The 14,048-nt window shown below is 46.3% G+C and overlaps 1 protein-coding gene and 1 long non-coding RNA gene across 50 annotated transcripts in view; one reads left to right on the top strand and one right to left on the bottom strand.

Annotated features, from left to right (window-relative positions):
- Window positions 1–14,048, top strand: part of BCAR3 (BCAR3 adaptor protein, NSP family member) — a 314,925-nt gene that overhangs the window by 273,145 nt on the left and 27,732 nt on the right. For all 49 annotated transcript variants that reach the window (XM_078332552.1, XM_078332534.1, XM_078332564.1 and 46 more), the window contains one exon: window positions 12,064–12,192. In XM_078332552.1, the coding sequence (XP_078188678.1) occupies window positions 12,064–12,192 (129 nt within the window). The remainder of the gene's footprint in view (window positions 1–12,063; window positions 12,193–14,048) is intronic.
- Window positions 9,995–12,087, bottom strand: LOC103794570 (uncharacterized). Its single transcript, XR_013520274.1, has 3 exons — window positions 11,951–12,087; window positions 10,484–10,569; window positions 9,995–10,111 (listed from the first exon to the last, which is right to left on the bottom strand). It is a non-coding gene; the product is annotated as an uncharacterized LOC103794570 (long non-coding RNA).

Below are 14,048 nucleotides of genomic sequence, written 5' to 3'. Positions count from 1 at the left end.
GCCCATAGGGCGCCTTTGGGTGAATTAAAGTTAGACACCCTTTCCTCAACACACTTTATTGCCATCTGCTGGGCAGCTGTTGTAATCAATATACAGATTCACGACAGCTGTGTATGAGTAGCAGCTCCTTAGCCATGGTTCTGGCCACCACGTGCCCGCTGGGCCAGGCAAAGATGCCCAGATGCCTATGTTCACATTTGGTTTTGTTTACCAAATAGGGGATATAAAATTTGAATTTTTTTCTCTTTGAACTTTTTATTTATAAAGTTAGTTATTTAAGTAAAGGCTTTGGTTTTAATCACAGTTATTAGCATAAGAAACTATTTTTCTAGCCTAGCATCTCAATGAGAAAAGTAGGATTGGTGGATTCAGACATTTCTTCATTTATCTTTGGATTATAATAAATATTTTTAGGTAAGCCACAAAACCAGCAAGTTTCAATAAAAGGTGAAACAGGGCCGGGCACGGTGGCTCAAGCCTGTAATCCCAGCACTTTGGGAGGCTGAGGCAGGTGGATCATGAGGTCAAGAGATCGAGACCATCCTGGTCAACATGGTGAAACCCCGTCTCTACTAAAAATACAAAAAATTAGCTGGGCACGGTGGCTAATTTTGTAATCCCAGCTACTCAGGAGGCTGAGGCAGGAGAATTGCCTGAACCCAGGAGGCGGAGGTTGTGGTGAGCCAAGATCGCGCCATTGCACTCCAGCCTGGGTAACAAGAGCAAAACTCGTCTCAAAAAAAGAAAAAAAAGGTGAAACAGACCCAGTCTACTAGTGATTTCATTACAAGGCTTTAGGATTACCTCAAGTGCCATCCCTGTTCTTCCTGTTCTACTTTAGATGAAAACACCCAAGACCTTGAACTAGAAGTAACTGGTCTTCAAACTTGTAGAGAACTGGATTTTTATTTTTCAGCTTCAGGCAGGGTTTAGAATGGTGAAGGTAATTGGGGTTTATTCATTCTTTGGGTTTGTGATCAATTTATGCAGGTTTTCAATTGTAAAAATGCCAATTGAATCTTTAAAAGTCCTTTCTATACTTAGGAATTTGGTTGTAAACTTGGCCTGAAATGCACCACAAGGCAGGGATTCAAAAGGGCTGAGTTTCTGAATTCTCCGAAGACCTTCATTCATTTTGGGGTGGATTTACTTGCAAGACGATGCCAGATGTAGCAGCCTTCTTCGGAGCAAGGCTTCAGACTGCTTTGCGTAGTGGTTTTTGAAAGTGTGCTTTTTCAGGATTCATTTTCTTTTTTTTTCTTTTTTATTTTTTATTGCATTTTAGGTTTGGGGGTACATGAGCAGAGCATGCAAGACTGTTGCGTAGGTACACACATGGCAGTGTGTTTTGCTTCCTTTCTCCCCTTCACCCACATTTGGCATTTCTCCCCAGGCTATCCCTCCCCACCTCCCCCTCCCACTGGCCCTCCCCTTTTCCCCCAAATAGACCCCAGTGTTTAGTACTCCCCTCCCTGTGTCCATGTGTTCTCATTTTTCATCACCCGCCTATGAGTGAGAATATGCGGTGTTTCATTTTCTGTTCTTGTGTCAGTTTGCTGAGAATGATGTTCTCCAGATTCATCCATGTCCCTACAAACGACACAAACTCATCATTTCTGATTGCTGCATAATATTCCATGGTGTATATATGCCACATTTTTCCAATCCAGTCTATTATCAATGGGCATTTGGGTTGATTCCAGGTCTTTGCTATTGTAAACAGTGCTGCAATGAACATTCGTGTACATGTGTCCTTATAGTAGAACGATTTATAGTCTTTTGGATATATACCCAGTAATGGGATTGCTGGGTCAAATGGAATTTCTATTTCTAAGGCCTTGAGGATTCATTTTCTTTACATGTTTACAGCATTACTGGGGACAGTGATGATGCAGGCCTCAAGTCATCACAGCGATTCCCCAGAGTTCGTGGATTTGAGATGTGGATCTGTCTTTTTGGACCCTTGCTTGGGCCACCTGGTGCAGTTCACAGCCCAACCCATGGGGTTTCCCACCCTGACCTCATTGGAAGACACCTTCTTAGGCTTTGCTTAGAAATCAGACCAATGGCCAGGCATGGTGATGCAGGCCTGTAGCCCTGGCTCCCCAGGGGCTGAGCAGGAAGATCACCTAAGCTCAGTAGGTCGAGGCTGCAGTGAGCTATGATGGCGCCACTGCACTGCAGCCTGAGGGACAGAACAAGACCCTGTCTCAAAAAAATGAAAAAGAAATTAGACCAATGTTAATATTGAAGATCCAGAACATTTTGTTTGTTATCAAAATTTCTGGATAGGATTTCTAGAAAATCCCAACCTGTGGAGTTGTTTTGTTCAATTTGATAAGAGGCCTGGACTGTTGTGGACTTCTCCCTCAAGCGAATAAACCGTTCCAAAGCTGAAGAAAAGAGGCTTTTGTTTGAGAACCTGGTAGCATTCCGGGTGTTGGAGCCCATCGCCCCCAGCTAGGATAAAATGGCCCTGCAGCTTGCTAGTGATCTCCTTCTCCAGCCTCCTCTCCTTTCTCCTCCCCACCTCCTCTTTTTATGCACACATTCCCTTCTTTTTTTTTAGTCCAGCCAAGTTAATTGCCAGCCTTGATTATAGAATAAATGAATGACTAGAAAATCATCTCAATTTTTAAAATTCAACAAAAAATTTATCAACAGCTAAGTGTCCAAGAAGACAGAATTTACATGCAAGGACCTCTTAGCCTTGTGTAAACACAACACTGTCTTGTACTCTCATGCAGGGCTGTGTCACCTGGGTACTTGTGGATATGTGAGCCACCTGGAGCTGATACACACAGTTGTTAGTATTAAGATATGCATACAAAGTGCTTGCCACCAAGTGACAGCATGCCTGCCTACTCACCCTGCATCTATAGAACCAGTGAGTGCTACCCCAAACCTTAAAAACTATTGACTTTGAACTGAAATAAATGAAATAAGCAAACCCGTGCCTAAGTAAAGATTAATTTTCCAACTTCTAGCTTTTATATTCCATTAGAACTAAATTCTCACGGGCCAGATATCTCTAAAACTTCTGATGGATTAAAAAAATTTTTTTTATTTCTTTAATGAAGTTGTTCCGCTTTGTTGCTAAAAGCCATCTTTGAAAGAGGGTTCAAATTCCACATTGTGTCAAACAAGCATCCATGTGCCAGGTATAGTGCCAGATGCCTTATGTGCATTACGTCCTATAGTCCTATGAGCTGGGAATTGTTACCTCACTCCTTGTGCATACAGAGCAAGCTCAGAAGTATAGAAATGTGCTCAAGGTCACTTGTTCTTGACTAGCCTCCAAGCTCTCTCCTCTTCTCCACCCACTGTGACAAGGAACCTGCTAGACAGAGGGCAAGCAGGTGAGCATGGTTCCAGCCAGTCAGTGCCTACTGGGCACTCCCTGTGTGCAGGCACTGGGCCAGGCTCTGGGAGCCATAGGCAAATAAGGCATGGCCTCTGCTTGGCCTTCAAGGTCCCCGCCTGCCTTGTCTGACTTTCCTCTGGCTGTTTCCCAGTCCCCATCCTGGAATCCAGCCAGGATATGCAGCCAGCACCTCTACAGCTGTGTCACTGTGTGCTGGACCACAAGACAGAGACATGGAGGCGGGACATGAGGAATGTTTTGTTCAGAGAGCCGTGAAGTCCCAGTAATTGGGGCCCTGCATCAAAACATGTTAGCAAGTTAGCTTGTGGCCAGGTGGAAAAGGGCGTTATCTACCTTATGAGGGAGGCTTTGGGCTTTATCTGGAGATCACTGTGAGCGCTTGGGAGCATAACTAGTATTTCCCCAGACCTTGGCAGCCGACAGACCCAAATAATGTCCTGAAAACTTGAATTCCTCCACACTCTCATGGAACACACTTTGTAATGGCAGGACCCTTGCCCATCTCCCCTGACAGTCATGCCTCTGACAGTTATTTCTGGGGGCCCCCAGGGACACTTCCTGCTTGCATCCACAGCCCTTTCATGAGCTGGGCTCCTGGCAAATTCAGAGCTGAATCCTAGTGTGTCTGCAGGTTCAGTATATGGCAGGGGCTGTGGCTCTGCTCCCTGGGGCTACAGGGAATGTATTGAAAGCTTAGGATTCTGGGGGAACAGGGCACAACGGGAGGCTGCACCCCCAAGGACCAGGCCTGAGCCCTGGCATGAATGAAAACTAAATATTAGAAGCTTATTGATTGTGTGTGTGTGTGTGTGTGTGTGTGTGTGTGTGCGCGTGGTGTGTGAGGGGAGTTGAAAGAGACTGTGGCTGTCATGTCAGCATTAGCCGGAGCACTCCTGGGCTAAGATCTCCAAACCTAGGGGCAGTAGAACAAGGTTGGTGGCATTGTAGGTGGCAGGTTGTGGGACTAGAGATGGGAGGTAGGGAAACTGTTAGGGGGCTATTGGAGAAGTTCTAGGAGAACAGAACAGTCCTCTAAACAGTGGGGATAGATAACAGAATCAGGAATTTCTTTTCTTTCTTTTTTTTTTTGGGCGGGGGGATGGAGTCTCGCTCTGTAACCCAGGCCAGAGTGCAATGGTATGATCTCGGCTCACTGCAATCTCCGCCTCCTGGGTCCCAGTTCAAGCAATTCTCCTACCTCAGCCTCCCAAGTAGTTGGGATTACAGGCACGAGCCACCATGCCGAGCTAATTTTTGTATTTTTTTATTATAGATGGGATTTCACCATGTTGGCCAGTCTAGTCTTGAACTCCTGACCTCGTGATCCGCCCTCCCCCCTGCCCCCAGCCTCCCAAAGTGCTGGGATTACAGGAATGAGCCACCGTGCCTGGGCAGAATCAGAAATTTCTTAACCAATGGAAGCTGATCTTGAGGGTTCTAGTTCGGGTAATAATGAGGACAGAAGAGATGCCAGTGACTGGGGAAAAGGGTGAGATCAGGCTTTGCAAAGGGGATGAATTCAATTTATCCATATTGACATCTGAGCTCCAACACGGATTCCAGTAAATATCCCTACCAGGCGCCAACCCTAAGGGCTGGAGATAGAGATCTGGTCATTGTCAGTACATTTCAAAAGACTCTGACCTCTGCCTCCAGCCCTGGCCCCCTCCAGCCCATTGCTCTCACTGAAGCCAGATTGATCTCTCTAAAAGCATCTTTTTTGTATACCTGTGGCCTTCCCAGGCAAAAGTTTTAGTGACTGACTTTCTGAAGTGTGATGGTCTAAACCCTCAGCCACCAATGTTGGGCTGCCCTCAGCCAGTCCCTGCCTTTCTGGATCAGGACTGCTTTGATCACAAGTGACAGGGATCCCACTCATACTAGCCTAGGTCACAAGAAGAGTCTTCTGGCTGATGTAATCAGATGGGGCTTAGGGATGTACATGCCAGGGGTCACTTTCCATCTCTTGCTCCTCTTCTCTTTGTTTTCTGGTTTGATTCTCTCAGCACTTTGTTCTACCTGGCAGGAAACACAGGGGTGATGCAGCTTCCATGCTTCAAGTCTCATGGTGTTTTCACTGGAGACGCATAGAGTATCTTCTTTGCTCAGTTCCATCTAGAAATATCCCAGGAAGAACTCTGATTGGACCAACTTGGGACGGGGCCCTTCCTAAGCCAACCAGCAATGACCAGGAAGGTGGGGTCAGAACCACATGCTCAGAGTGAAGATGGGGCTCTCCTGGAGAACCGTGGGGTTGCTGGATCTATATAAAATACATAACATATCATTGTTGTGTCTTCACATGCTTTAGCCCTTTCCCCCTAGCCAGAACCTTCCGGCCAAGGCCAGCCCTTTTTGTCTTCCTTAGTTCAAATGTCCCAGATCTGATCCTCACCGTCCAACCCTGGTTCTCCAGACCTCTGTCCTCCTCCCATCCCCATGAAGCTGTTTCCAGGACACTCACTCCTGGCCACAGTGACTTTTCTCATTTTTCCATGGGGAAAACCAAAGGACAAAGAGGTGGAGTAACTTGCCTTGGCGGCATTGCAGGGAGGGACAGGGAGCAGACGGCAGGACAAGCAGTGTGTTTCTAGAGCTTGGGTTGTGTTAAATTGTTCTTTGTGTGCTGTCTTCCAAGGAGACTGTGCCTTCCTTGAGGACAGGGAGGAGGGCATCCATCCCCTGTGGGCAGCCAGATGCTGGGCAACTGTTTGGTCATGATGGATGGCCATGGCCAGCAACAACCTCTTTTCACCCTCAGTTCCTAGGCCTGGGGATGGAGTCTTTCCTGGTGATTTGCACAATTTAAAATCCTGTGGGAACTAGGAAACCTTTCTTACAGGCAGGGATCAAGTAAAATAATTATTAATTATAATGTAGATGCCATCTTTTTAAAAATTCTGCTGTCTCTTACATGTGAATGAGTGTCCTCAGCCTCCTCTGGGGCTTTCTGACAGATCCTCCAAGTGCATCCCTACCCTTCCCCCGTCTTGAGAACTGGAATCTCCTGGGCATCCAGAGCCCATTGTTGTGCCTGATTTGAAATGCAGGCTCTGATGCTCACACAGGAGACCCTGAGCTCAATTCCTCCCATGCCAGAATGGCTTTTCTTCCTTGGAGAGCTGCTGAAATGTGGGTTTCTGTGTTAATCAAGGTTCCCAGCACGTCCGCTGAGCTGGCTCTGTGCCTCCAGACGTGTTTTCCAATGATCTCCCAGGCCCTGCTATTCCAGCCTGTCAAGACTGGACTTGCCGGGGCCATATGGGGCTGCCGAGATGTGCTTTCCAGATTCAGAGTGATATTTATGATTTCTCTGAGCCAGCCCCAGCAAGCTAGGACGAGCCCCCTCCATGTAACAGAGCAGAGGTGCTGGGGCAGGCGAGCAGTGAGTGAGGATTGAAGAAACCTGCAGCAGGCAGCCTCCAGGCACTCGGCAAGCTCCAGGCTGCTTCCCTTCACTGCTTCCCTCCCAAACACTGGCCTCCCTCAGCGTCCTGTATCAGACCCCGAACACGAAGTCTGCTTATTTTATGGAAACAGATTAGTAGCATCCTGATATGAATCTGTAATGATACCAGTACTGACTGCATGCCAGGGATGTTCTTGATGCTTTCCAGGTGCTGACCCATTTAATCCTTATTAACACCTCATGACGCATTATCCTGCCCATTTTGTAGATGAAGAGCCTCAGGCTCTACAGTTATTGTCACTTGCCCAAGGCCACATAGCAGGTCCGTGGCACAGTGGCCTGTGGATTGAGGTGGATCTTAAACACCTTGCTGTAACAGCTTTTGATATGAGTTGAGGTCTACTAAAATGCTGGGGATAGGAAAGTTGTCACTAGACTCAGATTTTCATGAAAAGCATCAATTATAGTAACTTACTAGTTTTTGAACTATACTGCAATTTGGTTGGAGAAGAGAGGGCCTCATCCACCCCCTCCATTTGCCCTGTTTGTCAGTTTACCTACATCTCATCTGAGACTCCAGTGCTAATGACTGGGACAAACATGAACATTTCCAAATAGGGCCATGTACAGTAGTTACTTACTCTCCCTCCCTTCTTCTCTTTCTTTCCTGCTGAAGGCATGCCTATTCTTTATGTACATAGTACGTTTTCTCACTCTCCCTATTCCCCCAAAAGGACTACCCTTAAATTTCTTGAAGCAGAAGATATGGGCCCTGCCTGCATGTTTGTCTCATCATGGTCGTGGGTGGATTTGGTCCCTGGAATGAACCTAGCAAGACCTGTGGGCACAATGTTCTTGATCCAAAGCCCAGCAGCATCCCTTCCTCCGGCGGCTGAGCCCACAGCTGCTGTGCCGAGGCAGTGAAAACCAACCTTGCCTCTCCAACTCCTCCCCTCCTGCCACCTTCTTCCCCCGAAGACAAAAAGCTGAAAAAACCAGGAATCAGATGCCTTCTAGGAATGAGGTTCAAACTCAGGGGCAAATGTTAGAGAATTTGATCTTGGAGAGAAAGTTGTATTACCAGATAATGTGATCATTATTAATGTTTATTGTATTTATGTAAGCGAGTGATTATTCACAAGGCTTGCTCTCTTTGCCTGGCAGTTGAAGAACGACAGTCCAGAGGGCCAGAGTCCTGCATTCATACTCAGTGTCAACTTTCTAAGAGAGCACAGCTGTGTTACTCATTTTGGGTGCCACAATGGCTGCTGTCCCTTGCTGACAGAGGGACTGAGGATGATCTGAGTCCAGCCAGTCTTTGAAGCACATTGAGTTCAGAAGATGTCTACAAATGTGGTAGGGTTGGAAAAGAGCTAGGAGAAAAGGCTGTAGGAACTGGGGCGGATTTGAATGATGCTTGTCTTCTTTATTTTCCCAAGATTGGAAACAATTGGAATGCCTATGGCCTGACACCTTATTCTGTCTCTTCCTTATGCATAATTCTGGGCTATGCAGTTATAACAGTGCATGTGAATATTATGTGAATGAATACAGTACTTACCTCTTCTGCCCTTCCCTTAGAAAGGTAGTCTAAGGAAGGGCAGGAGGATTCTTAGGGCATTCGTAGAATAAATTAGAGCTTAGATCAATTAGAGGATACCAGTAGCCACACAGATGGGATGAAACCTTTGCTGAAGGCAGAGGCTCTGTTGTGTTACCCTAAAGTGTTAAGAGTTTGCTTCATAGCCATGTCCTAAAAACTAGCCCAGGCCATGAACAAAATGGTTGCATTCAGGGAAAAATCCAAATTCTTCCCACATGCAGCAGAAAAGTGGAAGGATACACTGTTACCAGTAATTCAGTTGCATGTGGGAAGCCTACAGGAATTTTGCCAAATATTGCAGACACACATGACCAGTCCTATGAAGGAGAAATCTCATTTCTGGTCCCCAAGAAGCACAGCTATCAATCAAGGTGTTCTCAGGAATACAGATGGATACATTTTGCTACAATTTGTTATATGGTCACCTCTCACCTTGGGGCTTACAGTCCATCTATGGTGGCAAAATCATAGTTCTCATAAAATACAGACAGCTGGGAAAAATAACTGCATTAATATATGTGATGAAAGCAGTAGTGAAAGTTCTAGAAGGCATCCACTCCCAAAATAACCACTATTTAATCATGAGGTGGCCATATGGGGTGATTCTTTTGAATTGCTTTCTTAAGTTATCTGGGAGACGTTGTCCACATCATCTGCTGAGGCAGAGGCTCCCAGCAGCAAACCTGGCTCTGCAGCATATTCGAACCAGTCCTTACTGGCTAGATATGAAAAGCCTTTTGCAATTGCTTCTTCACTCTGGGTCTCGCTCTCTCTCTCCCTCTCTCTTTTCTCCCTTTCCCTTTCCCTCTTTCCCTTTTAAAATACAAGTCTAGGCAGTTGTGTAACCTTCAAACTTTTCATAAATTATGCAAGAGCTTAAGGGCATAGTTTTTGAAGTCTGGTCTTTCATCCCAAATTATTTGAGAGCGTTAATATCTTCATTTCTCTCTCTCGGTACTTCCCTGTAGTGCCCTACCTCCTATAGTACCCTATAATTCCCTCTCTGGAGTCTACAGGGGGAGAGTGCAATAATTTAGGATTTTCCTGTTCTTCTCTTAGTCGTTAGGAAGATAGCTGATTTTATATCTTTTTTATAACCAGTTTATAACAGCATTATCTCAAAACCTGGAATAAAAGATTGATGCATATAAAGAAAAACCCCCTTGCTGTTATGAGCAGGGCTGAGAAAGGAGCCAGGGAGAAGGAGAGGTGGCTGAGTGTTAGGGCATCAGGGAGGAGGGAAAATGCAAAGATAAATATGGAAAAAGCTTCTTGGATATAAGCAAATAAATTTTCAGCAAAGAACTATGCAAGACCTGCTGTATGTTTTCAGATCTCTGCATTTTCAGAGCTCAGACCAAGAAGTGGGTCCAGGGTGCAGTTCAAGGGATTTAGGCTCAGCCTGCAGACTGCCTATCAGGGTGACTAAATGGCAATCAGGTCACGATATGGGTTAGGACTTAGTTCAGCCACCAGTGACTGGAACACCCATAAATCCCAGGCTTACCTAAGATAGATCACCTAGGAGATCTGGAAGCTGGTAGTCGAGGGCTGGTGTGTTGGCCCCACAGTCATCAGGGACCCAGCCTCAATCAGGCCTTCCACCCAGCCATTCCTAGTTATGGCTCCCCACTCAGAGTCCAGAATCGTGTTGAGGCTCCAGCCATCACATCTCAACTCCTTGGTCAGAACCGAGTCCTGTGGCCACATCTCCCTGGAAGAGACAGAGATTGAGGAATGTGGTCTTTTGGCTGAATGGCAGCATGCCCAGTGAAAACAGGGCTTCACGTAACTTGAGGGAGAAAGGGAGTATCTCCATTACTAAGCAAAGTCATCATCTTTTCTCATCCTGGGTATTTGTTTACTAAATACCCAATGCCTGATGTTTTCAGGCATTGCTCAAGGGCAGTGAGGAAACAGTAGATTGATTTCTGTTTTCATAAAACTTACAGTCTAGTGGGAGGCAAGACAGACAATAAATGAAAAATAAGTGTGGCCGGGTTGACAACCCGCATTCCACACTCGAGCTATCTTCAGATACAACTGTACAATATTAATGATGGGAGCGGATCATGTCAAACATCACCATCTAAAGCCTGTGGGCATCCTGGACAGCCAGTGTCAGCATATCTTGATGCGAATTCCATCCTTCAAACACTCCCGGGTGAGTACCTGCCCAGTAAGAAGAGAAGGAGGGAGAAGTACACAGGTAGTAAGCTGGTGCCCCATCTAAAAATCAGCCTGAGTCAGTATTCAGCTAGTGCTCTTCATGGGCCAACATGCAAAGAAACACTAGAGGATAAGAATCTAGTCCTAAAATATCAGGGCTCTTTTTTTTTTGGTGGAAAAGGATTTGGAGAGGTTTTTTTTTTTTTTTTTGCTGAGGTGCAAAGTAGTCTAATAGGCCAGGCACAGTGGCTCACACCTGTAATCCCAGCACTTGGAGAGGCCAAGGTGGTGGATGGATCACTTGAGCCCAGGAGTTTGAACCAGCCTGGGCAACATGGTGAAATGCTATCTCTAAAAAAAAAAAAAAAAAAAAAAACTACAAAAACTAGCCAGGTGTGGTGGCACATGCCTGTAGTCCCAGCTACCAGGAAGGCTGAGGTGGGAGGATCGCTTGAATCAAGGAGGCCAAGGCTGCAGTGAGCTGAGATTGCGCCACTGTGCTCTAACCTGGGCAACAGTGAAACCCTGTCTCAAAAAATAAATAAATAAAATAAATAAAGAGTAGTGTTAAAAAGTAGTTGTTAAAACGTAGTATGATAAGTAATAATTTTGTGGCTCTCATGGGGGTTTGAAGGGCAAGCTGGGAAACGGGAAAATCACAGGGACACAGCCTTTTCTGCTCATGGGACCTTCAGCAAGTGGTTCCTGAGCCTGGTCTTGCTGGAAACTGGGCAGGTTTCCAGGTTCAGTTCACATGTTGTAAGTGGGCTTGGTTTTAAATTAAACCTGGAGCCACTGCTAGCCACCCAGCACTCCCTGCCAGGGCCACTGTGCAATGCCTCAGACCATCTGGGGTGAAGGACCAGGGTTGCCTTTTAAAATTTGTTTCAGTTTCCTATCTGTCACAAAAATGAAATATTAGAAAAGCGAAATAAAGACATAGACTTCTGTTATTAGATTCAAGAGACATAAAATTGCTCTGTCCATTTGCCCTAAAAGTTTCTAAAGACTGACTCAATTCCTGAACTTGAGTTTGCCAACAGCAAAGAAGCCAGGGCTATCGCTACCAGCCCAGGGACTGTGATTTGGGCCAGGATCTAGAGCCAGAAGGGAACTGCTGCCCTCCCCACTCTGTGTCAGGACAGTCCTGAAGGAGAATGCAGAAGCTCCCCCGGGAAGAGAGTAGCCTGGGCAGCATGTGTCTTGCTGTCTGCACGTCTCTCTGGCCCTTCCCGCCCAGCTGCTTGGGTAGACTGGTAAAGGGAACTTCTTGGTGGACTCTCCCACCATAGTCTCCATGTGCAGGTAAAAATTTTATTACACACTTGTGGCCAGGGAAACGAAAGGTCACAGCTCTTTGTAATCATTATCCAGGCTCCCCTACCTGAATGCAGGCTTTAGCAAAACTGGTCGGATTAGTGAAGCAGGCGGTCACCTCAGCTGGCATGGCCTGGCGTGGGCTGGGCAGGGGAGCTCATGGTTGACTCTGTGTTACAGTTCTCCAAGGAGAGGCACATGATGGACAGGACCCCCGAGAGGCTGAAGAAGGAGCTGGAGGAGGAGCTGCTGCTGAGCAGCGAGGACCTGCGCAGCCATGCCTGGTACCACGGCCGCATTCCCCGACAGGTACCTGGTCTCGTTCCCTCCAGCGCACACGCAGCTACTCTCAGGCAGTGTAGATTGATGACCTGCAGGGTCCCACTCTGAGGCCATGTGGGAGCAAGCTCCTGTATAACCAAAAACAAATACTCTAAAAATGACCTCATTTAGACCCTTACCTCAGAAGACCATGGCAAGAGCTGAGGTCAAGAACCCAGAGCACACATCCACATGTTCAGGAAGTGAAGGGACAGCCAGCGCTCCTGTTGTCTGCAAGCAGAATTTCGGGAGGCAGCAGCCACAGGGTCAGTAACCGGAAGAACTAGGAGGGAGGGCTGTGGCCCAGGTAATTGAACCCTTGGCCAGCTGCCAGCAGCCTCAAACCATTTGCAACCCCTCCCTTTCAAGGCAGCAGCTTAGCTTCAGGAGGAGAGAGGGCGGGTGGCCCAGACCAACAAGGCTGCCTGTGCCCCAGTGGAGCCAGCCGTTATTCACCCTCTCCATCGCTTCCATACTGGATACCATGACCCAGAGGTGGGGAAGAAGGGAATTAAACCCATGACCACAGACTCGTGGCCCAGAATATACTGTGTGATCGTCATTTGGATAATTGCCATGAATAATGTTTTTTAATGTAATACTGTAAAAATGGAAAAATAGAATAAGTCTGCAGAATTGAGGCATAGTATTTCCCTTGGGTTTTTATTGTAAACCTGATCTGGCCAATCATTAATCAAGGACAACATGACAGGAAATGTGTGGGCAGGGGCTGGGGGGAAGGGCATCATGTCGTAAGTTGTTTTTTTTTGTTTTTGTTTTTTGGGGGTTTTTTTGAGGCAAGAGTCTTGCTCTATCGCCCAGGCTGGAGTGCAGTGGCATGATCTCAGCTTACTGCAGCCTCTACCTCCTGAGTTCAAGTGATTCTCCTGCCTCAGCCTCTCCAATAGCTGGGATTGCAGGCACCCACCACCATGCCCAGCTAATTTTTATGTTTTTAGTAGAGATGGGGTTTCACCTTGTTGACCAGGCTGGTCTCGAATCCCTGACCTCAAGCGATCCACCCACTTTGGCCTCCCAAAATGCTGGCATTACAGGCGTGAGTCACTACACCTGGGCTTTTTTTTTTTTTTAATGTAGCAGATTTCTTGGCACAATCAAATAAATAATTCTTATTCTGACTTTGTTCTTTTAAGTTGAAAATTGATGGTAGAAAATATAGATAGCAAAAATAAGGAAATTAACTCTTATCTGTAATTCTCCTCATAATTCTCCTGAAGATAACCACCGTGAACACTTTTGTGTACATATATTCTCCGGGGCTTTTCAAAATCACGTATGAGATTGTACTGCATATACTTTTTTGGTAGCCCATTCTACTCACTTCCTGGAAATTTTCACCCACTATAAAATATTCTTCTGTACCAGCCTATGTTGTATGCCTGTCCATGGTATGCATGCATCACAATTTACTGGACACATAGGGTGTTTCTAACACTGTGACCAACATCCTTTAAGAGTACTATGTTCATACCTGTAATTATTTTCACAGACTCAACAGGCCCAATTCTGGTTTTTTTGTTTTTTGTTTTTGTTTTGAGACAGAGTCTTGCTCTGTCACCAGGCTGAAGTGCAGTGGCTCAATCTTAGCTCACTGCAATCTCCACCTCACGAGTTCAAGCGATTCTCCTGCCTCAGCCTTCTGAGTAGCTGGAACTACAGGCGTGCACCACCACACCCAGCTAATTTTTGCATTTTTAGTAGAGACAGGGTTTCACCATGTTGGCCAGGATGGTCTCGATCTCTTGACCTTGTGATCCACCTGCCTTGGCCTCCCAAAATGTTGGGATTACCGGCGTGAGCCGCCATGCCCGGCCTTCACAGGC

The sequence above is a fragment of the Callithrix jacchus genome, chromosome 7 (assembly GCF_049354715.1).
Source record: "Callithrix jacchus isolate 240 chromosome 7, calJac240_pri, whole genome shotgun sequence".
Classification (NCBI taxonomy): Eukaryota; Metazoa; Chordata; class Mammalia; order Primates; family Cebidae; genus Callithrix; species Callithrix jacchus.
Note: the sequence above shows the minus strand (reverse complement) of the source record. Positions and strands in the feature narration are given on the sequence as shown.